The following is a 26,037-nucleotide window of genomic DNA, read 5'->3' on the forward strand; positions in this document are numbered from 1 at the left end:
CGAACAGCTGAGCCACTTGCATAGGCGTCATCTCTCGGGCAGCAGTTCTGAAAGCGAAGTGACACAGCCTTCGCTCGCCACTACCAGCGTCCACGTACTGGCAGGCAGTCATGCTTGTCCTGGAGTCAGACACTGGGCCGACAATGCCCCATCCCAGAGCACTTCTCACAGCCCAGGGGTCATCATCTCTCCAGTGACAACATCTCTTGGCTTCACTGCCTTGGGGCAGTTTGCCCCGATGAGCAGTCCGATCTCTGCAGTTGGGTAGTGGAGAGGCAACTCGTCAGCAATGAAGATGTGGCACATCCTAGCTGTCTTCCGTCTCGGGATGCAGGACCTGTCTGCCGGTATCGCCTCTCTTGAGAAGCACTGTGGGAGTTCGACAGTGCAGTCACCTTGTGTCGACTCCATCACCAGATCCTGGACAGAGAGCTTGATACACAGATGGTCCACTCACAGTCTTCAGCTCCAACGAAACTTGCTGACCTTTGGCACCCAGTGCTGCGCAGGTTGAGTCTGATACAAAACACGCATCGGACTGGGGGTCCAGGACTGCATAGACCAGGACTTCATGTCAGGATTAGACTTGTGGTGGACATACACAGGAATGATCATGGAATGGATGCAGCCTGGACGCACGTCCCAGCTCAGATGCCACACGAAGAGATGTGGCTTCCACTCTGGGCTGACCTGCTTCGCATCCAGCTTGTCCCTTGTTCCTTGCTGCTTGTCCTGTCCGACTGAGGTTGGAGCGGTGAATGTCTATCATAGTAGAGCGGTGGGGTGCTTCTTCCGCAGGTTCACAGTTCTGCTCTTCTGACAGGATCGCCAGATGTGACCCCGCTTCAGGCATCCTCGGCACAGACCATGCCTCATGACAGCTGCTTGTCGCTCCTTCAGCTTCATCCTGAGGAACACCTTGCACTTGTCAACTGGATGAGGGACAGGTACGGTTTCAGCAGAAGCATCCTCAGCACACACAACACAGCCATGAGTAGCAGAGCGAGGGGCGCCGTCTCTTGAAGCTGCAGTCGCACCGGTTTGGAGAGCTCTGGCCACCCTCCTGTCTCCACGTCCACCCTCTCTCATCTCGTGTGACAGGATCTTGGATAGGTCCACAGGCAACTCTGGCTTCCTTGGACAGGAATCTAACAAACTCCCAGAATCGAGGAAACCCTGCCGTATCACCTTCAGCTGGCTCGTAGAGCCTCTGGTCTACATACCTTCTCCAGCGGTCAACAAGAGGCTTTGGCAGCTTCTTCAGCATGATGCTGTTCTCGTGCTGGTCATCCAGCACTCGCAGGTGGCCAGCTGCACTTGACGCAGCTTGGCACTGCTCCAGGAAGTCAGCAAACTCCCTTAGCCCCTTTCCATCTCCGCTTCTTATGGCAGGCCAGCTACGGATTCTGTTCTTGAGTGTTGATGCCTTCACAAACTCATTTCCATACCTGTCCATGAGCTTGGTCTTCGCCTGCTGGTAGGCATTTTCACTGCGAAGTTGAAGATATCCCATGATTGCATGCTTGGCTTCTCCTGTGGTATACTTGCCAAGGTAGTGAAGGCGTTCAATCGGTGAGCTGGTTCTGTGCTCGATGTAAGTCTCAAAGCCCTTGAGCCAGAGGTCAAACTTGCCAATGTCACCATGGAAAACATCTGGCTCCAGTGAAGGAAGATGATTCTGCCTCACTTCCTCCCTCAGGAGGTTCACGAGATCTTCAACCACACCTGTGTTCTGGTTTGAAGCCACTCGGGATTGCTCAGTTTCTTGACTGGGTCGTACCACAGTCGCTTGTAGTTGTTGACCTTCCGCTTGCTCTGCTTCTTGGCCTCTTCTTACACCATCATTCAGTTCCATTTGGTGCATCACTTGTAGCCTTTCTGCAGCTGCATCCGGTTCAGGTCGACATCCTTCAGCACTGTTGGTGAGCTCTCTTTCAAACTTGTCAATCGCTCTTGTTCTTGCCTCACTCACAGCGAGTTCGGTCATCAGTTTGTCCTTTCTTCTTCATACTGCATTTCAAGTTTTCTCTTGTTCAGTTCAAGTTTCTTCTTCATTAGGGCAGCTCTTGTTGCTAACTCGGCTTGTCTTGTCATTTCTTTCAGCCTTGCAGAGCTTGTAGTCGAGTCACCTGACTGATGACTTACCCTGGTCGACAGAGCTGTTCTGGTGGTCGCAAACAGGTTGGACGCACTGTCTTGTGGTTCCACATCATCAGCTGCCTCTACTTGCTGAACAGTACTCAGGAACTTGATCACTTTTGCTGAGACTGCATCATTTTCTTCAAGTTGCCTGGAGTGTCTGTCCGCATGGTAGACAACATCTTCTGGAGGTAGTAGCAGCCGCAACCCTTCATCAGCCGCCACCAGATCTTGGCAGAGCCCTTTCCATTTCTCGTACTCACTTCTGACTTGCTCGTGCCTTTCATTCTGTGATACTGCTGTGCACAACCTCTGACCTGATGCACGGACGGAACTCAGTGCACGCTTGTACAGCTTCTGCTTCACGCTGAGCTGGTACTGTGCACCCTTCTCTGTGGTCCTCCGAGCCCTGGCTCCGTCCGACGACTCATCTTGACTGTTCTGACCATCCATCATCAGGTAGGTAAGGTAGGTATCACAGCCAAGACAGGATTGAAGACCATGTGCTAACTACAGGCAAGTACGGAGTGGGTCAACAGGAATCAGCTGGTCAATCATTGGTCAGTGCTCGAGTTAGTCAAGGGCAGCATCAGTGGGCAAATACGAGTCAGTGGGTAAGTACATGGTTAATCGACTTTGCCAAACACTACTCATGGCAACAAAATCAATACAATTCATTTACTCTACATCCCACTTGGGATACGTCAAAACTGAACCGGCCTTCATACGCCAGTGGTGAAAAACAAAGGATAAAATAAACTACATGTATATAAAAGACAACGAATTGGCAAACAAAACAAAAGACACTAAATCAACGATGAGCATCAGCCATAGCTGTCCGTAGTGGCTCTGGTTCTTTGGTACTTTGGCACGTACTTAGGTACTGGTACGTTTTGACCTGTGGGGCAAAATGTGGCCGCTGTCACACAAACTGGCGCACTCTCCCGACCCACAGCCAATCGATTTCTAGTCATATAACACATTTGCCCTATTTAAATTGCGGAACCAACGAGCTCACAGGGTACACGCATCAATAATATATGGCAAAAACATGAAACACATTAGAAAAAATAAATAACATACGTTTCTCCCTCGTGGGCTGATCAGTTCAACGGAAATAAGGAAAACGCGAGGGAACGTAAACAATTGTGAAACGGAAGTGAGAGTGAGCGAAAATGACGTCACAAGATCGGCTCGACGCAACCAAATTAAAAACACGCCGTACCGGCGGCCACAAAGAACTTTAACCTGAAAACGGTAAACGGAGAACGGTAAACGGGGAACAGAGAACGGTAGACAGTAAACGGTGAACGGTAAATGGCGAATGGTGGATGTCGAACGGTAAACGATAAACGGTGAACGGCAGACGGTGTGCGTTGAACGGTACCTAAACGGCGAACAGTAAACGGGGAACGGTGAAGGATAAATGGTGGATATGGAGCGGATAACTGCGAGATACTGCTAGTTCCATGGCTAGTATAGCTACAATCACTCCAACCGGGCTCGTCTCGGCAGCCTCGACGAATTGTCGTGACTGGACCTCCGGGAAGTTCGATGGCTGGTCTCAGGGCACCAGCTGCCCTCGGCAGTTCCCATCCCACCCGGCCGCAGTCAGCCCGGCCCTCACCCGGCCAGCTCCATTGCAGCTCACATAAAAATGTCGGCCGCTCCGTCCCAGGATGACGCAGCGGTGGCGGCGGCGGCGGCGGCGGTGGGCGGTGGGCGGTGCGCAGCGGCGGGGCGGTCCGTCGGTCACGACAGCCGACAATTACCCGCCGCACCGCGCCGAAAATGGCTCCGGCGAGCCGCGATCGCCGCTGAGGCACCATCAGAGTGAATGGTGCTGGCTCGGGCTGGCGCGGCTAACGGGCGCCTGACTGGGGGCCGCTTTTGATCACCGTGCTTTTGACAATGTAGTACAGAATATAAATGCAAAAATGATTGGGTGAGGTTATTATGTCAGCGAGATTCATTAGAATATAACATATCAATTGGATAGCAGCTCATGACAAAAATGTGAGGCGCCATGGCGGCCTTTATGAATATAAGTATGATCAAACAAAAGTTAAATATATTTAGGAAGCACTTTTCCGACTACATATATAAATTGGTATGCTTTCCTTCTTTCAAAACCCCATCATGCTAACTACTAGGCATATCAAGTCTGCCGTCGCCGGTCAGCAGTAGCACCAGTCACTGCCATGCGACAACGTTCACCTATCTCACCAATGGACTGACCACCATGTGAAACGCGGAGCCCACGGTCGCAGTCCGGTAGCAGGAGACACCGCCGGCGGGCTTGATTAAAGTGATTTATTTACATCTATAGTAATTTGAAATCGCCGTGACGCGATTCATTGTGCACGGCGTAACAACCGTGCTTCCGTAGTCATGGCAACCAAAGGCGCGCGAAATCAGGCGGAACCGGCGCCGGCGCGGGGGCGGCGCGCGCAAAAACGGACCTCCTGTCGGGCCAGGAGCACCTGGCCCTGGGTCTCGCCAGGCTGGTCTTATGCTGGAAATGGCAAAACGGTTGGACAGACGACATAAAAAGATTAGTAAAAGCTAAGCATTTTTATGGCCATTTGATAGCTAAAATGTGATGTAGCATTGTAGACTAGTGTTATCCCGTAGCGTAAAACAGAAAATAATCCTTCCACTTGGCACGCCATTTGATCGTGTGAAGTGCGAACCCTGGTGATCAATCTGCTTTAGTCCTTTGCCCATTTTTTTACAGTTCAAATGCACACTATCGCAATCAAATATGCGTATCATTCTAACTTTTATGGACATATCGTTTGTTTGGACTTGGTACACATGTCAACATTCGTCATACCAAAGCAATAAGCATCGGGTCATTTGGAGAGGTATTGGGGAGACACATGCGGTCACACTGGTACCTATAACTGTGCTGTTGCACCGCTGCTCTGGATGGGAAGGGGCCAAGCAGGTGCAAGATGATCAAGGAATGGCATACCACCGCCACGAGATCTGTCGACTTGTAACGCCAGCTCTCCTCCAAACGCCGTCTTCCGGGGTCATCCGGAATCGGTCCTCCATCCGGGGTCCGTCCTCGACCGGGACTTCAGCCCCTCTCCTCCCCTTCCCTCCACCCGGCCCCTCCAACCGTGCTCGGTCCTCTCGGTCACGGGCCGCCCCAGTCTTCACCGCCTTTCCCGGTCTGATCACCGTAGAGCCCGCTGTAAAAACGGCCACTGGACACACTGGTAATGGGCGAAAACATGGATTTCAGACGCCTGTTAGTGCCGTGGAAATGCGCTGCAAAGGGGTATAAAAGCCGTGGCGACAACGGAACATTTCTGATTATGTGCCGCCGCGCACTGTGACGTCACGGACTGTGTGTGACGTCACGACAGACAGAGCAGCGTCACGGTGTCACGAGTGATGTGGAACGACGGATACGGATGTGACTGACGTTATAACGGCCATAGGTGGGCATCGTTTGACCTGTGACTTTTGTCCCTGCGCCGGGCCACCGTCCGACTGCGGAACATCCCTCATCCCGGTCCTATTTTCCCTTTCTTTCTCTGAAACGTTGTTATACTACTTTGTTCTCCGTCAGCTTCATTGATCCCCTGACCCAATTGCATAGTGTATCTCTGTACGTTTGCTCCTCCTCTCTTTCGTCCGGACCGCGGTGGACGCCCCGCCGCCCTCTAGCACACGCTCAGGCCGCCTCTCCCCTCCTCTCCTTTCCCCCAACGCTTCCCAAAACCCGCTTCAACCTTACCCAATTCTCTCCCGATTCTGTGTCAAATCATGCATCATTTAAACTATTTAATTATCCTCCAGACATGCGTATTCTTTTGATTATCGGAGGAATTGAATCGAACCCTGGGCCAATAAATAACAAGAAATTATCGAATAATATTACGATAGCCCATGTAAATATAAACAGTATAACGGCCACTGGCAAGGTCCAAGAGCTAACAAATTTTGTCGACGTTAATAAAATCACAATTCTCGCACTCACTGAAACTAAATTGGACGACTCAATTAACCCGAACCTTTATACTATTGACAATTTTCATCCACCCATTACAAGACACAGAGACAGACACGGAGGAGGCACGGCAGTATACATTCACAGCTCACTTACATTTTCCAGAATTTCCTCACCCGAATTGCCTGGTGAAGAATGGATTTGGATAAAAATAAAAACAAAAGACTCTACATTTTTACTGTGCTCAATCTATCTCCCACCCAATATTCCAGCACATCGACAAGAAGAGTTTATAGACAGACTAACCGACAGTGTGACTCGTGCACATCTCTACTCCCCAAATGTATTATTGACAGGCGACTTAAATGTTGGCAACCTATTCCTCCCTCCAGATACCTATCAACATAGTGGACTGACAGCTTTCGACCGAAAATTAAGAGACGCAACTGACACCATTGGACTAACGCAACTCATCGACCAACCTACGCGTATTGAAAATGACACATACAACCTACGAGACCTTTTTTACATCCAATACTAAATTAATCATTGATAGCGGACTTCTCTCTTCATTTTCAACACTTGACCACTTTCCTGTATTTGTGACGCTATCAATCCAGGGAGAAAGGAATGATGACAAATATGTGACCGAGTACTGGGACTATGCAAATACAGACGCCGATAAATTAACACACATTTTACAACAAACAGACTGGACAACAATTCTTAACAAGGACACTGATGACGCAGCGACTGATTTTTCTAACCGTATAATTGACGCAGCCAAAGAGTGCATACCGATAAAACAAAGCAAACGAAGACATGACAAACCTTGGGTGACACCAGAACTTTTGAAGGAAATTAGGAAACGTGAACGTTTATTTAATGCTGCCCGAAAACGAAAAACCGACAAACAAGCGTGGGTAAAATGGAAAACCCAGCGCAACTTCGTGACAAATTTGAATAGACAACTTTACGACGAACATGTAAAAAATAAAGTATCACTTCTACTTCAGAACAAACACGACCCTCACAAATATCATAAAATTTTAAGAGACATAACAGGTCATAAACAAAACCATTCCATACCGACACTCATACAACACGATGGCACAACAGCGACAACTGACACTGACAAAGCCACCATGCTGAATGCATACTTTGCCTCACAAACACAACTTGACATCACAAACGCACACATTGCACAGCTTCAAACATACACAGCAAGAAACACTGAACCAGTACCCACTCTCAGCAGCATTGACATCACCCCTGGTGAAGTCCTTCGAACCCTGAACAGCTTAGACGCTAATAAAGCTTGTGGTTCAGACAGATTGCCTACGAAAATTTTAAAAATGACAGCATTACTGATTTACGAACCTTTGACACAACTTTTTAACAAATCTCTCACCACCGGAATATACCCACATCTTGGAAAAAGGCTAAAGTTCGACCAATATTTAAGCGAAAGGGAACTCCGTCTGAATTAAATAATTATCGCCCAATCAGTTTACTTCCGTGCATATCAAAAGGTTTTGAAAAAATTATATTCGCTCATTATATCAACACATTACTGAATTTTCGCTTCTAACCGACAGACAAAGTGGATACCGACCAGGACACAACACTCAACTGCAACTTACATACATGACAGACTTACTGTACAAATCTCTCGACAACGGACGCGACTTCACCACAATATGCTTAGACATTTCTCGATATTTTGAAAAGATTTGGCACAAGGGTCTTCTTATTAAGTGTAAAAAGGAGTTTGGAATAACGGACAACTTACTGACGTGGCTTGAATCTTATCTGATCGGACCGACAGCAGACAGTTGACATTAATAATATTACATCACAGACACTGACACTGACGCTGGGGTACCGCAAGGATCGGTTTTTAGGGCCACTTCTGGCGATTTTATATTTAAACGGACTATGTGGACAAAACCACAAACAAAATGTTTTTTTATGCCGATGACTGTTCTTTATACTCGTCTTACTCTCCAACTGACAACTTTCACGACGCACAAACGACACTACAGACAGACCTAGACATCATACACAACTACGGACAAACATGGGCTATAACATTCAATGCAACGAAAACCACACAACAAACTTTCTCACATCGACAACAAACTAATCGACCAACCCTTACCTTCGGCGGTAACCCCATTCCAATAGTAAATGACCATAAACATCTCGGCCTCACACTATCCACAGATCTACGCTTTCACACACACATTAATGACGTCCTTCTAAAATTTAATCGTTATATGGGCCCTTTATACCCAATAGCAAAACACATACCTAAAGGAATGCTTCTATCTCTCTATATTACTTACGTTCAACCTTTCCTCGACTATTGTGACATCACTTACGACGGACACATCACAACGACTGACGGCATGCGACTAGAAAAAGCACAAAACAGAGCAGCACGACTGATCACTGGGACTGGACTTCGGACATCGACTAACGGACTGCGACGAGAACTAGGATGGACTTCTTTGACCGACAGACGGAAAATCCACAAACTTCAGTTTTATCACAAATTAATATTCAATCCTATAGTTCCCGAATTTATTAAGACCATTATTCCTAACACAAGACAGCAAAACACAACACGAACTTTACGAAATATTTCAGCTCAAACAATACCATTGGCTAGAACCACATCCTATCACCGATCCTTCGTCCCATCCTCTACAAGCCTCTGGAACACATTGCCCGAACATCTACGCACAAACAATAACTACTTTACCTTTAAAAAACACCTAAAAGAACTGATTACACAACCCCGTCCACCTCTGTATTATTTCCTAGGCACAAAAACAGGCAACATTTTACACACAAAACTACGACTGAATACTTCAAAACTTAATGCTCATCTTTTCTCCATACAAGCTAATTCACCCTCTTGCACTTGCGGCTATAATTCTGAGAACACAAAACATTTCCTACTTTCCTGTCCACTTTATCATACTCAGCGAAACATTCTTTACAACACCGTGTCGCCCGTCATCCGCACTGACTTTTCCACTCTCCCTTCCTCCAAACAACTCGACATCCTTATCCACGGTACAGACCTGAGTCGTGAGGAGGGCCGTGTGGTTGCCACCGCTGTCCAATCCTTCATCATCCATACCCATCGCTTATAATATACAACATCCCAGTCCCAATCCTCACCACTACCGTGGTCGGACGAGTGGGCGCGGTGCGGGGCAGCCTTGCAGTGCCGCCGGGGTCGTGGAGCGTTACCGGGCTTGGGCGGTCCGGTCGATCGACGATCACTTTGACATGTTTTGCAACATAAATGTTTTTATTCCGTTCTTCTTGTTTCATTGTGTTTCATCATTATTATTGTTGCTAAATATGTTAAGTACTTCTCGTTTAGCAAGCGGCGCCATGATTTAAGTGCGTAGCACTTTTGCGCCAATTGCATACTTTATTTGTTATATTCATATGTTTGTTATTGAATAAATGGTCTCTCTCTCTCTCTCTCTCTCTCTCTCTCTCTCTCTCTCTCTCTCTCTCTCTCTCTCTCTCTCTCTCTCTCTCTCTCTCTCTCTCTCTCTCTCTCTCTCTCTCTCTCGTTAATCAAAAAGTTAGTTTCGTTAATCGTTAATCGGTTAACTAAAAAGTTAGTTCCGTTAAACGATAATCCGTTAATTCACAACAAGAGTAACGGAAGTTGCTTTAGTCCGTTAATCGTTAACATTTTACACGGTAATAAACAATATGAAATGCTTGTGCATTTTTCTGAGGACAACTCGACCAACCTACGCTAACGGCTAGGTGCCACTCACTTGTCGTAGCGCGGTTCTGCACTCGAAGACCTGCCAACAATTGCGCCTGATCGGTGACGGCATGGATAAGATATACCTATTTATAAATATAATACATGGTGATGATATGTGTGATGCGAGTTGCGACCGATTTCAACCTGCATTACCGACGATTCAGCTCGCCTGACAAGCAGCTCTACCCTTTCTCTCCGCCTCTCAGCCAGGCAGCGTTCCAATGACAGGCGTGTGCATCACAATTTGCAACGTATATTGCCGCAACACATTGAATACCAGAGATGAGGCGCACACAAACAGCTCAAGAGGCGCACTCAAGTAACTTATGTTCTTGTTTGCCAGATCCAAAAAGGAAAAAAACTTTGCCACATGAAGGTTTCATACACACCAGTAACTAAACAGTAATCTTTTTGCTTCGAAATAATAGTAACGGTTAACGGATTAACGGACTAAATTTTAACGATTACCGGAGCCGAAAAGTAACGGAACTATAACGGTCCGTTACACGTGGAAAAAATTAGCGAGTCCGTTAATCGTTAACCCAAAATTTAGTTCCATCCTAACGGATTAGCGATTTAACGGACTTACCCACCTATGATAACGGCTGATGTGATACAGCACCAGCCTTGTAATTGATGCATCATGTCGCTATCACAAAGAACTTATCTACTTATTGCGGAAAGATAAGAACTGACCTCGACCATCCACACGGCACAAAACAGAGCTGATGTCAATTGAATGGAGGCACGCTGTAGGTATGTCTCGAAACATGGTTGTTATGTTCATGTGAATAGCCTGGGCAGCTACACACCTACTTTTAGTGGTTTTGTAATTTTATTGTTATTAATTTGTATCATTGTAATATCATTGTATCATAGTAGGTATCATTGTAATTAATTTACAATGAACGCACAAGTGATTGTGGTTGCCACTTGCCAGTTGTGTGTGCGCTATTCATTAGCTTTGAGAACGCCTTACCGCCCACGTCTGAAGATATTGCAATGAAGGAAAATATAGTCCCTTTGGTCTCCGTGACACTAGCTTCCGGTAGTATTGGTCCAACCGGTCCGGACCGGTCCGACATGGTCCTTAGGCCTCACGGTCCACGGACCAAGACGGTCCGGTTCGCACAGACCACCGCCGGCCTTCCTGGCTGGTCCGCGGGCACCAGGATAAGCCCTGCCGATCAAACGAGCCGCCCGACTCCGGGAGGGCACGATATTTTCGGCCGCTTCCACCAGCGCCACTTTCGTCGACAGAAAACTGGTGGCGCCAAAACTGCCCCATCACCGCCATTACCGTCTCGGCGTGGCGCGGCGCCGGGCGGCATGTTTAATTAGCCCCTAATTACGTCCGCCTGGACAAAGGATCGGTCTGTTCGCTCATTACCTGGCCAGCTATCATCTTTCAATTTTCACACCGTTCGCGCCATTTATCACGCGCCCGATTCGCGCCAAATTGAAAGAGTGGCCAGCCGTCCCATTTCCTGTGTTGTCCAGTACGCGCGGGCGGCAGCGGAGGGGAGGGTCCCCACGGTACGGGACTGCCAGGTGGGCGTGCACGAGCGAGTGTGCGTGTGGTCCGATCGGTGCATGGTGTTGTGGTCGGGCGCTAGCTGGGAAGTAAAGTAGAAGACGCAGTAGGTCTGTGGTCAAATGGAGTGGTCTACACTCCACACTGTTTCTCAATCACAAATCGTAACAATACATTATCGAAGATCGTTTCATTTTACTAATAACTTGAACTATGAACATGATATCACCGTTATTTGAGTTCAAGATATAGATATTCCATCAATTCGTCTTCCGTGCAGCTTATTATGTAGATGTTAGAAATGAGACTAGACTCGTACGTAGGTAGGCACTCGAATAAGAAAACGAGCTCCTCATATTTCTCTTCTTATGCGTTGCTCTGTTGTTCAGAGCAAACCATTTTTTTATGGTTGCCACGGCTTCTTATCCCATCTTTGCGGGAATGTGGCACATCTTTACCAATTCGGATTTCGGATGCTGCATGTGGGACTGATGATGCCTCAAATCCCAGAAATCCCATAATGTCCTTTTCCGTGAATCCGCCCTTTACCACTTGCCACATCTACGATGAGATGTCAAAACAGGCAAGAGCGTATTCCAAAATTTCGCTGAACTCAGCAGCGGGCCGGACGCTTGCAGATATAGTACTTACAAATAACTTTAATTAGCTTCTTAGGAAAGCCCCAATCCCACACACGATGTCTGTATTGGCGCTGATTTTCATTTCGATGATACCCGCTTGACATTTGTACAATGCCCGTACACACACACTATTCCGTCTGGTAACCGCTTTTGTGTGTGCCACGTGGCACGTGTGGTCATAAACAGGGGTGCATGTCGGTAAATATGTGACACGGTGTCCTGTCGCGCCGCACACGGCAGCTCCCCGCGGCTACAATCAGTACTGATTGATGGGCCGATCAATCAGAGGTAGATGTGCCACTGTATCAGTCATGCGGTCAGCGGCTGAGTCTTATGGGACATTAACCCTCGCCGGCCGGGGGGGGGGTGCCGCCCCCCCCATAGGGTTTTTTCGCGATAGCTCCGAACACGCTGGCTATAGAGAGCTGAAACTTGGCATACCTGACCTTTGATCCAAGCCGGATCTTTTGACACCAACCGCATTTTTGGGTCAGGTCAGGTCACTGACCTATGACGTCATAAGTGAACCTCTGCACGGTCTTCAGATGTCGCAACTTCGCAACGCCCTCACTGCCAGAGGAGATGTCACAGGGAAATGAAACTTGCAGGATCTAGTATCCATTATGAGTCCCACAACTTGTATATCTCGGATTTTTCCTAAAGGTCATATGAGGTCAGGTCATTTTCGTGACCTCACCATTATAAGTCAATGGGGAAAAATTCAAACTGCTATTCTGGCGCCGGGAACGATCTGCAACTATCTCAAGCACACAGAATCGTGATTTGATGCACTCCTTGCAAGGTAAGATGCGTCACTTTTGCAATGTTGACCTTGCGTGACGTCATTTATGACGTCATCAAGGTCAAATTAGTTTTTCGTCAATAACTCTTGATCAAATTGAGCTAGCGAGTCGGGAAAGGCACCAATGGACTCAGGAAGGCCTGCCGAATCGAATGATATGCGACATGACCTCTTTCGACCAACTTCGTGACCTTGGGGTGCTGACCTGACCTTGACCTGAGGTCAACACCCCAAGTTGACCTGACCCGGACAAAAAGTATATCATTCGACGCGTCTGAGCGAGGCGAACACGATGCTGCCAAAATCGGCGCTCTGCGGCCGTTTTTTGCGAAGTTATTCACCAAAAACTGAACCGTACCCTGGGGCACTTGACCTGACCTCAGAGGTCACCGGTTGGCCTAGGACCTTAAAATCGGGTACCAATCTCTGCGTCTCGTAACGGCGCACACGCTCGTTTTTTTCCGCGACGCGCTAGCTCCACCAGGGGCGAAACGGCGAGGGGGGGTCGTACCCGCCCCCCCCCCCCTCGGCCGGCGCGTATGTAGAAAACCAATAGGTCCGGCGAGGGTTAAGTAAGGGGCGACTGCAGGAAGGGATTGATCGAGAAATAACTACACGATTGAATTATATTTTGCTAGAACTTTGTAAATTATTAGCCAGCCAGCCATGGGGTACTAGTGATGCAAAGTTGTTTAGATCAGATTCTTTTATCGCTTCTACTTGACCTCAGGTCAAAAACATGCCACCTCACCATGTCTATTATAAAGCAATGGGACAATAAAGCGATGATACAACTGTAACCGCAACTGCAAACGCCTCTTGTTTTGAATAAATAGCCTCCTAAAAACCACGATATATTTTCGAGAAATATTAAGACAGGTATATCTACCCATCTGTCATAGAAAAGCTGCGGCTGGTGGTCAGCAGTCATGCTAAAGGTCAACTGAGGTCATACGCAGTCATAAGCTATTTCGTAAATAACTTTTGATTACAAGGTAGAGCTATGGGGATGATCTTAGCGCATCTTTTCGCATGCAACATGGTCGACCTTAGGGAGGTGGTTACCTTGACCTGAGGTAGGCTTTATAAAGTTGAATCAAAATCATGTCATTAGGAGCATCGTAACGAGAAAGATTCAATGGTCTCATAAACGTCATTTACATACATTGTGAGGTCTACACGATGGCGTCAGAAAATATGTTCCATAAAAACCGACGTGTTTTTTGGCTGTTTGTGTTTCTTAGTTAAAGCTGAATGACCTACGTGACCAGCTGCCCTGACATTAAATAACCTGAGTCTGAGATTTTCACATGTGCAGCGAAGACGTAGCTTATAAGTTATGCTGAAAACGCAGCCGCCTTTTACCGCTGTAGCCTATAAGCATTTTTATTTTACAGAGAACCGGATGGCGGGTTCATACACCCAGAAGGGCGGCCGGGGCGCGGTAAAATCCTCCGCCGTGCCGTCTCGCACCGGTCATGGCGCCGCCGCCGCCGTCACCGCGCCGCTGCGCGAGCTGACCTAGCTGTCCAGGGACTGCACCAAGAAGCCGTCGCGTGTGCTTTATCTGTGCGCAGCCGGCACAAAATCGATTTGGCGCGCACCGCGCGAGGACAATCGCGACGCGACGAGGCGTCGCGACCGTCGAGGTCTGCCGAGCGGCGCGGAACGGCGCGGCTCACGCGGCGCCATCGTCGCGCGCGGCGCCGGAGCGATGGGTCTCACGGGAGTCCACCGGGCGGACAAGCCTGACGCTCTCTCTCTTCGTAGTGAACGTGCATGGGTCAAACACACGGCAGGAGGCGGGAGGTGTGCGCGGACAATGCTCAGCCAGTTGCTCGCTCTATTACCGGTTGTTACGATGGCTTTTAAGGTTTTTTATGGTATGCCAACTATTTTGCAAATTTATTTTATTTCCGATTAGGCTATTCAATATCCAAGATAAGGATTTTTCCTTAGCCAGGTCATTTCATTTACGAAATGCCAATATTTTCTCACGCTAAATTAGTATGGGCCGGTTTTTGTGACCAGGCAATTTTCTTCCAGTGGGAAGTGGCTAGACCCGGTTTTTCACTCTGTGTACGTGAAATTGCATTTCGCCTGCAAAATTTGCCTGATATTAGGCATCTGGGATCAACTATTTTGTCTCGAGATAACTTTCAATAAATCATGCGTTTTTTCGATCCATCAAAATACACCGGGAGGTATGGGCCGGTGCCATATTTCATATCATTTTCTCGATATGAGAACAATACTCGTAGCTGGTAAGTGGTATCTACTTTGATCTCTCTCAGAGGCCAGAGCCCAGGAACCGCATAAGCGGCCAACATCTTATTTCATGGAGGTCACGTGGGCACATATAGGTAGGTACGTATTTTGGTAAACTCAATCAGGCTCCATGGAATAAAATAAATAATATTTTTCTGTTTGAATGAAATTTGTAGTTAAATTTTCGACCTTGCGCGACAAAAATAAAACTTATTGAAGAGGACATTCAATGAAAGCATCATTTTATTGATTTAGGATCAACGGGGGTGGGTGGCCCGACCTCCCGGTTAGGATGCCAGAATGTGCGTTAGTATCTCAGCTCATAATCTTTCAAGAGCTTCAAATTGTCTATCCAGTCTTAACCCTCGCCGGCACAGGCCATTTTGAGTCCTTCGACGGCACAAGGGGGGGGGGGTTGGTACGACCCCCCCTCGCGTTTGGCCCGTGATGGAGCTAGAGCTTCGCGGAAAAAAAACGAGCGTGTTGCCCGTCACGAGAGGAAGCCAATGATACCCAATTTTAAGGTCCTAGGTCATCGGTTGACCTTCCAGGTCAGGTCAATGACCCAAAAATCGGGAATATCGGGACCTGTTAGAAAGTCGTAAAGCGTGGCTGCTAAGGGGTTTTCCGGGGTGCTGATCACGAATATCGTGTTAGTTTTTATCATAGATGATGTCGTTAAGCGTTTAGACCAGGTCGGGTCAGGTCAGGTCAGGTCAGGTCAGGTCAACCGGTAGGGGTCGCGACGGGTATTCGTAATACATGTCATCCGCCTCTGACAGCTTCGTAACATGTTACGAAAGTACCATAACTACTTCGTAAATGTTAATAGTTGCTAAATTCGAATTCAGCTCCAAAAACTAGCCTAGAAACATGTAAAACTCGTTAACCCTATTAGTGGCAGGCTCCTGGCTACCCCTATTAGTGGCAGGGGGGGGGGGCTGTTTACGACCCCCCCCCCCCCCTTGATATCTCGAGATCTAACCGGCCGATTTTCAAAATTTAAACGGCATTCGATTTCGCTCAACGTGATCTACATTTCTAAAAAATAAAAATTAAAAATGTCAATGGGGGGGGGGTAGAGGGGGGTAAAAACGGGCAAATTGCAGATACATTTTAGATTGTTTATCACGGCCAGGTTTCTGAACCAATCTTAAAGGGACACTCCCACCTTAACATTAGTTTTGAGTTGAGATAGCCAAATTGGTGGCCATGGCCTGCAAATACCGGTTTGGGCACTCACAACATCGACAAATGCTTTAATTCGGAGATATGGAATTTCAAACTTGCAGTTTTCGGATTCTAAGGGGCTAGTGCATTGGTATGCCCCCTTAGAATTTGTGACGTCAGCGGAGATCTAACGATTTTTAAATCTTTTACTAAAACGTTTGGTAGCACGCGGTGGTATATGCTGCTTTGCGCGCAACAAATGCCGCACTTTCAAATAAAGTCGCTAGGAACAGCGGAGATCCCAAAAAGTAAATAAAAGTAAAAGTCTAATATCTTGAAAACCGGTGAATATTTTTCGATGAAATTTGGTAGATATTCGTTTTCGCTCTTTCTGAACCGAGCGACATCACTTTCGTGCCAATTCATTAACTTTTTTTAAGGTGGGAGGGTCCCTTTAACGCAACTTTTGCCGATCGATAGAGAATGAACCAGGAATTCACATGGATCCTAAAATATGCATTTTCAAAAATCATAGGCGGATACAGATCATTGAGATTGGGGGTACACAAAAAGTATAGTAAATAAGGTTTTGTTGGTACTGTTTCTAAAAAGGGTGGTAATGGTCTTGTTATGTTACAATTTTCTTATGAGAGAACGACTACAATTGTATTGGTCATGCATAGGTGGTGTCAGGGCACCTATGTTGGGAGGTAAAACATAACCCCCTTTTTGGACGCCTGGATCCGCCTTATAGCAAAAACGTGTAAAAAGAGGATGCACAATAACTGTATATGTTATCTATCACATGATACCTTTCATTCACTGTTCGTAAAACTGGTGCAGCATCGTGATCTTCGCCCAAATGACTCGCTTTACGAATAGGACCCCCCAATTCCCAGTGCTCTGGAGCCGCCCCTGGTAAAGTTATGAACTTGAAATTTTCAGGGAATGTGCCCAATTTAGTTTTAGGAAAAAGCAGAAAATTTCAGCATCGTAGCTTCGGCGGTTTCGGAGATATTCCCGAAAAACCTGAGGGGTGGATAAAAACAACCCCCCTGCCACTAATAGGGTTAAAGTGAACCGAGATCACCAAAGGTCAATGACCTGACCTGACCTTCAGGTGACCTTGACACCCATCCTAATGCATGGGAGCAACATCAAATCACATGTTTGAACGTTTGAAACCACGAAAAGCTTGCAAACGCGCGGCTAATGCGAGCCGATATACGCCGAATCGCGATTTCGGCCAAACATGGTCAAGGAAAAGAGGTCACAGGTCAAAGGTCATTAGGGTCAGGGTCATGCAATTTTCAGGGTAAGTGTAAAATTGATCAATGCGAGGGTACTGAAAGTTTCGTCGCGATCGGCCGCTTTTTACGCGAGTTATTCGCGAAAAACCTTACCCCCCCCCTGTGCCGGCGAGGGTTAGGTAAGTTGCATGCTTTAAACTTTTTATTACCGATCGTCTGACATCATAAAACGAGCCTGGTTAAAATTTAGCACGAATTTTCTGTATGTACCGTATTTTACTCGAAGAGGGCAAAAACGCTTTATCTGACCGCTCATTGCCAAAGACTGAGGAAGATTTTGGAAATCACGTGGGTTGTATAACGGAATGGCTGCTTCCAGTTTACGCGGTCCAATGTGTAAAAATACGCAACACTTCTTCAAAACTGCGATGGCCCATACCTTCCGGGAGCCCACATCTCCCGGGTCTCCCCTACATTGCGAACGTTAGCGCTGGCTCTCGCGACTTTTACAGCGTTTGGTCCCGTTCGGTCCGTTCCATCAGAAGCCGGGTGGTGTGGGGTCTCAGCTTAGCTCAGCACACGGCCATCAGAAGCTGACGTCGGGCAAAGGCCTTATCAGGACGTCAGTGGGATGGGAAATCGCTTAGACGTATGTGGGCCCCTCTGAGGCCACAGAGGCAGCTAAATGAATCCGATGATGGGTCATAAATTCATAATAGATCCGCTTGGACCAAAACAGATCGTCTTGGGTGTCCTCACAGCTCGGCATAGGGCCCTCAGAGATTGGCTTGGATCCTCATAGACTGGCTTGGGGCCCTTATAGACCAGCAAAAGCCTCGTTTCTCGAAGACTGACGTCTGACGCATACAGTTATCAAATTAGATACCTATTTAGACTGTGGGGCGTGGGCTAGGGCATCAGACATTTTCATAGCTTATAGCTTTGAACTGAGTTCGGGTCAGATACCTAACCGTTCTTATATAGGGCAGCGGGGGCAATAAAGCCATAGGTAAAGCAGTTATAACAGCAATTGCGAACGCCTCCGTCCAACCCCTGATCACGTCCCCGATGGCTGAGGAGCTGCTCAGTGCTCACGCCGGATAGAGATTACCGTCCACGCCAAATCACAGGTTTGAGACGTAGAAAATGATTGGTACGTCATTAGCATGGATCAGAGGAATCGAAGGAAGTTATGATAATTTGAGGACCTATCTCACCAATCAGCACCTACCTGCTCGGGCCAGGGCCCACATTTCGTTCGCTTTGGTCCGTGCCCCGTGGTCTGCCTATCGTAACAGGAACCCGTAGCGCCCCTGGGATATCAATAGTTGTGTCGCCCACCGCCTACAGCAGCACCGCCCGCTCAGGGGCGGCTGAAGCTGGAACGATATTCGATTATACCAGACTACATTCACCTCTAGCTTTGTATTTTTCAATCTCAGGGGCGCCGAGATTGCGTTGGGCATCGACGCCCCGTGACCACCATGTAGACGTTAGTTAATCATCCCGCTCCAATGGTGAACTGATAACTCAATATATCTGGCCATGGTCTCTAGTTCTACGCACTACGGATTAGTTACATCTAAACTAAGAAATAGATAAACGTAGTTATTACTCATAAATAAGATACAACCATTTTCCAGCAGAAGAATGCAAGTGTACAACATGATATATTTCGCAGCCCACAAACAAAAGCGAGGCACGTCTCACCCTATAGGTACTATACACAGAGACGCCACTAAATCATACACTATGAATAAACATCCAAATAAATATTGCCTTGTTAAACCAAGCATTGTGCAAACACAGAAACGACGGTGAATAACATACCTACTTCCGACTATCTCCAACAAGGAACGTCATGTGGATACGTCGCCGAAAACGCAGCGGCTAGGTATGCATTCTATGATTTTGATTAAACAAAACGAACGAAAGACCTTTAGATAAGCCTACGCACAATTGATAAGACTCCCCGCTAATTTCTTCAACTTGGACCGGCGCTCCTATAAAAACAGGGTTCCCAGCGCTCCTCACCAGAAAATGGACTAGCTCTACAACTCTCGATATCCCTTGATAGTCATAACACGCAACATTAGACATTCTCCGCAACATGAGCACATACGATAGGTACTGAAGCAGCTAATGAATGTGGCGTCAAAGCACGACCAGTGACCCCTCCCCCCCCCTCTACACACACATTCACCCGACTAAATTCCAGTCACGCTCAAAATATAGCCAAAATGGCACACCCCTGGCAATCCAAACACTTTTAACCATTTTAGTGAGACGAAGATTGCCTCTACAGGAGCAATGGCAAGCAAATAGTTAGCAACGTACCAGGACTAGCAGCATCTTACCACTTAAAGAGAGCGAATACTATCCGACGTCACCATTCACATCCGGAAATCACTCCAATCACGCGCTGTCAACCTACTCTGGAAGCCTTCGCCGGGATTTAGCGGATAAATACGATCATCCGTGATACGTAAATTAGCTCTCCACCCCAGCAGCGTACAGTCATCGATCAGGAAATTCTCGCAAATGTCCTGGTCCTTGGGTATCACTCATCACGATGAAATAAGGCCATCCGAGAGCACAGTCGTACCTCAGAAGCTCTCGTGAGCAGTCTTCTGTCGTTACGAATGTTCCGGTTTATGAACACTGATTGGACTATCCCCGCTAAATAACATCACATTGGTGGACGTCCTATTTGCAAACGTCACAAAGCACTGTTCACATGGCGTCAAAGTTGAACCGGTGTGCCTCCTGCATCCTTTCCCGTCGGTCCTGTCTCTTCTCCCTCCAGTGCAGCAGGCCAATAACCAGCAGCGTCAACGCCAGGGTTCCCAGCAGCGCTATCAGCGTGGCCAGGATCGTCTGTCCCGGGGTGACGTACAGCTTGCTCACCCAGTGTGACGGCTCCTCGGGAGGATGGGGCACCACAATCATCTGTGAGTTGGGAATAAGCTGCGTCCACTGCTGGGTCAACGGCGACTCGACGTGCGCCACACGAGGAACCCCAATCACGAGGTCGTCCACGAAATTTGGACTTCGTCCCAGCCCGAGGACAGTGTAGGGGAGCTGTAGAGCGTGGTGACCGCTGCGAGACAGCTGGGCGGCGGCAAACGACCACAGCGAGCCGTCCACCAACGTCATACGTCCGCGCATCGCCGGCCCCGGCTTGTTCGTACCATACGGTATGTGGATACCGTAACTGCAGTTGCTGAAACATCCACCGTCCAGCACTATGACCTTAAGGAAGAGAGCGTCGTAATCCGCGCTGTTACGCTCGGCGGATACAGTATACACGCCATCAACGCGATGGACCACGAAGGCATCCAGGAGGCCGTCGTCGCTGATGTCGTAGAAGGCGGCCGCGGGGGAGTCGGGATAGCCGGCGAACGTGCTCCACTCAGCGCGGAAGCCGCGGGGGAAGCGGCACGCCGGCTGAGAGTCGCACGGCACGCTGCTGAGCAGGAACGTCCGGTGGGGAGCCACCTGGCCGTCCTTGCTCTCCAGCGATATCAGAAGGTCCGGGAAGCCGTCCAGATTGTAGTCCCCGACGCGCGGAGTGATTGACTCGCGGTAGACGTCATCGCGTGGAGGTATAAAGCCCCATTTGCCATGGACAGAATCTTCCGTTTCCAGTAGAATGTTTGTCCACGTTCCGTTGTGGCGAGCTATGAGGAGTGAGCTGTTGGTACACGCAGAGTCGAAACAGACCGGCACCAGGTGCTCTATTGTTCCGTCCGAGTCTACGTCGAAGAAAGCCGACTGACCAACAATCTTAGCACCGGCCGGAAGGGCAATGGTCCTCTCCAGTGTCCAGCCGGCGTCGGAGTGCACCCAGGTCTCGTAGCCTGACTCGGTGGCGATGACCAGGTCAGCTGTCAGGTCGCCGGTGACGTCCACAAAGGCGCTGGAGCTGGGCAGCCGCAGCGGCGCAGAGTCGGCGTGGTCGAGCACCACCCTCCTCACGTGCCGGTCCCGCCCGAACAGCCAGAACGTGCGAGAGCCGTTACGGGTTTGACCAAAGAGGTCGGTCACCATGTCTCCGTTGTAATCAACCGCCAGCGGCTGGCCGCGAAGGAGGATGTTCAGCGACTCGTTCCGTGCACAACTGAGGTTATGCGTGTCGCCCCAGAGCACAAAGGCGGTCAGGTCGTGCGTGGGCGGTGCTACAGTCGCCTCTCGAGTGACAACGAGAACGTCCATGGCGCCGTCGCCATCAAAGTCGCTGGGCACCACCGACTCAATCACTAGGTCGGGATAAACGCAGTGAATGCCACTGCGGCGCATCATAGGGGTCTCGGATCGCTGCGCTAGGAGGATCTCCAGGCCTTTTCGGTCCATGTCCAGCACAAAGAGGTCCGTTTGTTTGTCTCCATTGTAGTCGCCAAACGCTGCTGGCAGAAAGTGGCGGAAAGAGCCCAGCACTGACTCACTGATGTCATGGCTGCTGACAGGTGCTGGTCTTAGGAAAATCATCACTGCCAGCAGCAATGGTAGTAAGTGAGCCTCCATCTTCCATAAATCAAAATACCTGTAATGTAACAAGTAGCAAGTCAGGTAGGTAGTCAGAAGTTCACACAAAAGATGCAAGCCATGGACAAGTGTTAATTAATCTAGCATTGATCTAACAAAGGAAATAGCCCATCCAAATATGAAAATCTTTGATATGCAAATATGTTACATAAAGAAATAGGTTTCAGTTGGAGGTCTTCTGAAAACAGGACAAACTAAACACTCATCCCAGTTCCCACACTGGCCAATATTATTAGGTAGTTATTTCTTATGACAAATATGCATACTGATAAATTTGCTAGACCAATGCCAGGACAGTGCCACAAGCTAGCTCAGTCGGGGGAGGTTTGGTCAATCGTTGTCATTTTCAGCACATGCCATTTTTTGGCAACCATGTGCTAAAAATGACAACGCTATCAGCTATTTTAGCAACGATGAAGCCGATTTCACTCCTCAGCGAGGAAATCACGATTTTGGAAATACAAGCACTGATTTTGGAAAAGAAGTGCTGCCACCTGGTGCAAGAAGAAGAAACCAGCTTTAATATGGCCGTTGTTTGTATGGTAGTCCAACGTTGAAGTATACCCTTTTTTGTGGCCTTAAGTTGGAACTTTAAATTGAAGCATCCGAAAATGATCGATATTGATCGAAATCATGATGTTGATGAAAAAAATAATATATTAAGTTGAGAGAGGAGGCCATTTTATCCAGATGCGGTGGTTTACTTCTTGAAATTATTTTTGCTTACGACGACTGCCATGTAATGAGGGATAATTAGCAGCCGTCATTAGCAAAAATAATTTCAAGAAGTAAACTACTGCATCTGGATAAAATGGCCTCCTCTCTCAACTTAAAATATTATTTTTTTCATCAACATCATGTTTTCGATCAATATCGATCATTTTCGGATGCTTCAATTTTAAGTTCCAACTTCAGGCCACAAAACAAACTACCATACAAATAACGGGCATATTATAGCTGGCTTCTTCGTCTTGCACCAGGCCCGACTGGAAAAAATGCACGCTTTCGTCGAGAACTCGAGCGTAGTTGGGCGTTTGCGCCGAAAATTTTCGACGTACTTCGGCGTAAATCGCGAAAAAACCGTCAGGGGGTGGCACCAACCCCCCCTCGGCCGGCGAGGATTAAATGTCTTCGGGAGTTAAACATCTTAAATATCACTTATCTTGTCTCGTGTTCGTCTCAGGGTATTTAAGTCATGTTCAGTGAACCTCATTGTGACTCTCCCACGGCGGGAACAGTTCACCGGTCGAGAGTGAGGTTATGGATTGTCGGATTCCCTAGTTCAGATAACGTATGCTATCGTGTGCGTATTGACCGTTGTGATTCCTGTATTTCCGACGTGTGGTTTGCGAGCGGACGCTGGCAATCGGTCCCGCGTGGCCTGGTATCTGCCCCGTCAGGCGTCGGTCACCGGTTGGGCGCTACTGCTGATCAGAGCCGGGCAACAAAATAAAGGTTACATTATGGAACATGCCAGTGAGTTTGTGAGTCAGGAGATTTTGTGATAGCGAACGCTGGTGCTCGGTCCCGCATGGCCTGCTGATGTCTATTGTCTGCCCGATCCCGTCGACCGTGCCAACAACCGTCTGTAGACAGTAGTCACTGGAAGACAGCCACACACACACGCCAGCCCCCCCCCTCGACGAAAAGTGCGTGGCTACAGCCTGCAGCCATCAGTAAGCCTTGAAAATTTTCGGCGCATGAAGCATGGCTTGGTAAAATAATTTCGGCGCATAAACCCTTGCGCCGAAATTTCGGCGCATCACCTCCGCCGAGAACTTCAGCGTAGTGGAGGCATTTTTTCCAGTCGGGGCACCAGGTGGCAGCACTTCTTTTCCAAAATCAGTGTTTATCTTTCCAAAATCTTGATTTCCTCGCTGAGGAGTGAAATCGGCCTCATTGTTGTCAAAAATAGCAGAATCGTTGTCATTTTTAGCACGTGTGACAAAAATAGCACGTGCTAAAAATGACAACGATTGACCAAACCTCCCTCGACTGAGCTGTAAAACTTGCAACATGCACTGCGAGCCAGTAGGACCCTTTTCTCCTGTCATGTGTTCAGTGTCAGGCACACATTCAACAATTCAACCGTAATCTTTAAAAATGGAATAAATATCTAGCTAATAAAGTTACCTAAGCAAGGTGAGATTGAAAGTGAAATACATTGACCTGATACCTTGACCTGACTCAATCTGGTGAGTGGTGACTATGTCCGGAGGGCTGCACGGCGGGCTGCTGGCGGGGCCATTGTGACCTGTTGCCAGGTGGTCTTATTTTGCACTTCATTTTCATGCAAATATTTCCTTTTTGTGAGTCTATTTGTGTTTATGTTTTGCGCTTTAATTTAAGCATTTTGCTTTTGCGCCGATCCGCGATTAGGTATTTTCTCCGGTTTCTTGTCCTTGGTTACCAAAATAAACTGAACTGAACTGAACTGAACTGTCAGCTCGCAAAATGGAATAGCAGGGTGCTGCTATCACCGGTGAAACAGGGCCCACATTTAACAATGAGTAAATGAATAAGTGAATCAGAATGGATGAATGAATGAATGAATGAATGAATGAATGAATGAATGGAAGGAAGGAATTAATCACTTGATTGAAGAATTACTTTTAGTCCTGACAGATTTTCAGGTAAGATAATATTATCGGTATCTTGATATTATCCACATGCCCACGGTAGTACGTCAATATGGATACGGCCTTGATGGAGAATCGACAAACCCACAGTGATATAAATAGTATACGTTCTCTAAATTTAAAAAAATTGTAATGTAGATATTAATCCTTAATTACAATAATTTGTATAACTGGAGATCATGCATACTAAACTTGGACATACCCCCTAATTCAATATACCCTGTATAAATAATTCAATATACCCTGTATAAATAGTGGTGACCGCTGCGAGACAGCTGGGCGGCGGCAAACGACCACAGCGAGCCGTCCACCAACGTCATACGGACAAACCAGGGAGACACCGGTTGGTCACGTGACTCGGAAACAAAAATCAGCTGATAGAGTGGCGGAATCACCGTAATCAAACACGAATAATTCCGGACGATAGAGCGGCAGTATAGGAGTTTTCTTTACAACAGGTAATCATTGCAATGTATTATCATTCTATGACCAAGAAACGTTCATAAATCATACATTTCTTCGATGATTACTGCCGCAACCGACGCGCATATATTGTAGCCAGCGCATAAAGCTGTGCTTTGCGATATTATATGTAGTGAAACGGCCAATACTAATAATTTGTAACAAAGCTCGAAAAAAGATGGCATTCTATCTTGCTTCAACCTTCTACTTACGCTTTTATAACAACGACAGCGACACCATACGGCCTATCCACGCTATGCAACTCCATGGCGTGTCCGGCCGCACTCTGCCGAGTGTGCCGAGATCAGAGAGGGACCATCCGCGGCAAGTCCAGCTGCACTGCCCGGTACCTGGGAGGGCGACGCCTAGCCCCGCTCTGGCCGCTCGCTTCCGCGCACAACTAAGCTACCTGGCTAGGCCTGTGGGAGGGGAGGAGAAAACCAACAACAGTCTGATGAGCCAATGGAGTCTGTGAGCCGCGCCAATCAGCGCCCTTCCGCGCGCAGACGGGAGCTAGAGCTTTTCATCTCCTTTCCTGTTTTCGCTGGTCCGCCAGTCACCAGCATCGTTCCGTGCTCTCCATCTTGGCCGATTCGGCCGTGTGCGTCAGCAACAACAGTGAGAGAGAGAGAGAGAGAGAGAGGGGGAGAGGGGAGGGAGAGAGAGAGGGAGAGGAGAGAGAGAGAGAGAGAGAGAGAGAGAGAGAGAGAGGAGAGAGAGAGAGAGAGAGAGAGAGAGAGAGAGAGAGAGAGAGTCTCGGATCACGCCAGGCAGCCACATGGGTATCTATTGTTTATTTATTTTCCAGTGATCGCAAG

The 26,037-nt window shown here is 47.9% G+C and overlaps 1 protein-coding gene across 5 annotated transcripts; it reads right to left on the bottom strand.

The window, feature by feature from the left end:
* Window positions 1–19,227: 19,227 nt before the first annotated feature.
* On the bottom strand, window positions 19,228–25,099 carry LOC122377727 (T-cell immunomodulatory protein-like). 5 transcript variants are annotated; one of them, XM_043358097.1, is made up of 2 exons: window positions 25,000–25,099; window positions 19,228–22,116 (listed from the first exon to the last, which is right to left on the bottom strand). In XM_043358097.1, the coding sequence occupies exon 2, from the start codon at window positions 22,095–22,097 to the stop codon at window positions 20,307–20,309; it is 1,791 nt and encodes a 596-aa protein (XP_043214032.1). In that variant the 5' UTR covers window positions 22,098–22,116; window positions 25,000–25,099; the 3' UTR covers window positions 19,228–20,306. The 5 variants fall into 5 exon arrangements, with proteins under 5 accessions (XP_043214032.1, XP_043214034.1, XP_043214033.1 ...); XM_043358099.1 differs by lacking the exon at window positions 25,000–25,099 and adding an exon at window positions 24,729–24,848; XM_043358098.1 differs by lacking the exon at window positions 25,000–25,099 and adding an exon at window positions 24,295–24,848.
* Between the last annotated feature and the right edge of the window lie 938 nt (window positions 25,100–26,037).

The sequence above is a fragment of the Amphibalanus amphitrite genome, unplaced genomic scaffold (assembly GCF_019059575.1).
Source record: "Amphibalanus amphitrite isolate SeventyFive unplaced genomic scaffold, NRLGWU_Aamphi_draft 000049F_arrow, whole genome shotgun sequence".
Classification (NCBI taxonomy): Eukaryota; Metazoa; Arthropoda; class Thecostraca; order Balanomorpha; family Balanidae; genus Amphibalanus; species Amphibalanus amphitrite.

Coding starts and splice junctions, on each gene's coding strand:
- LOC122377727 (XM_043358097.1), bottom strand. CDS start 22,097: ATGGAGGCTCACTTACTACCATTGCTGCTGGCAGTGATGATTTTCCTA.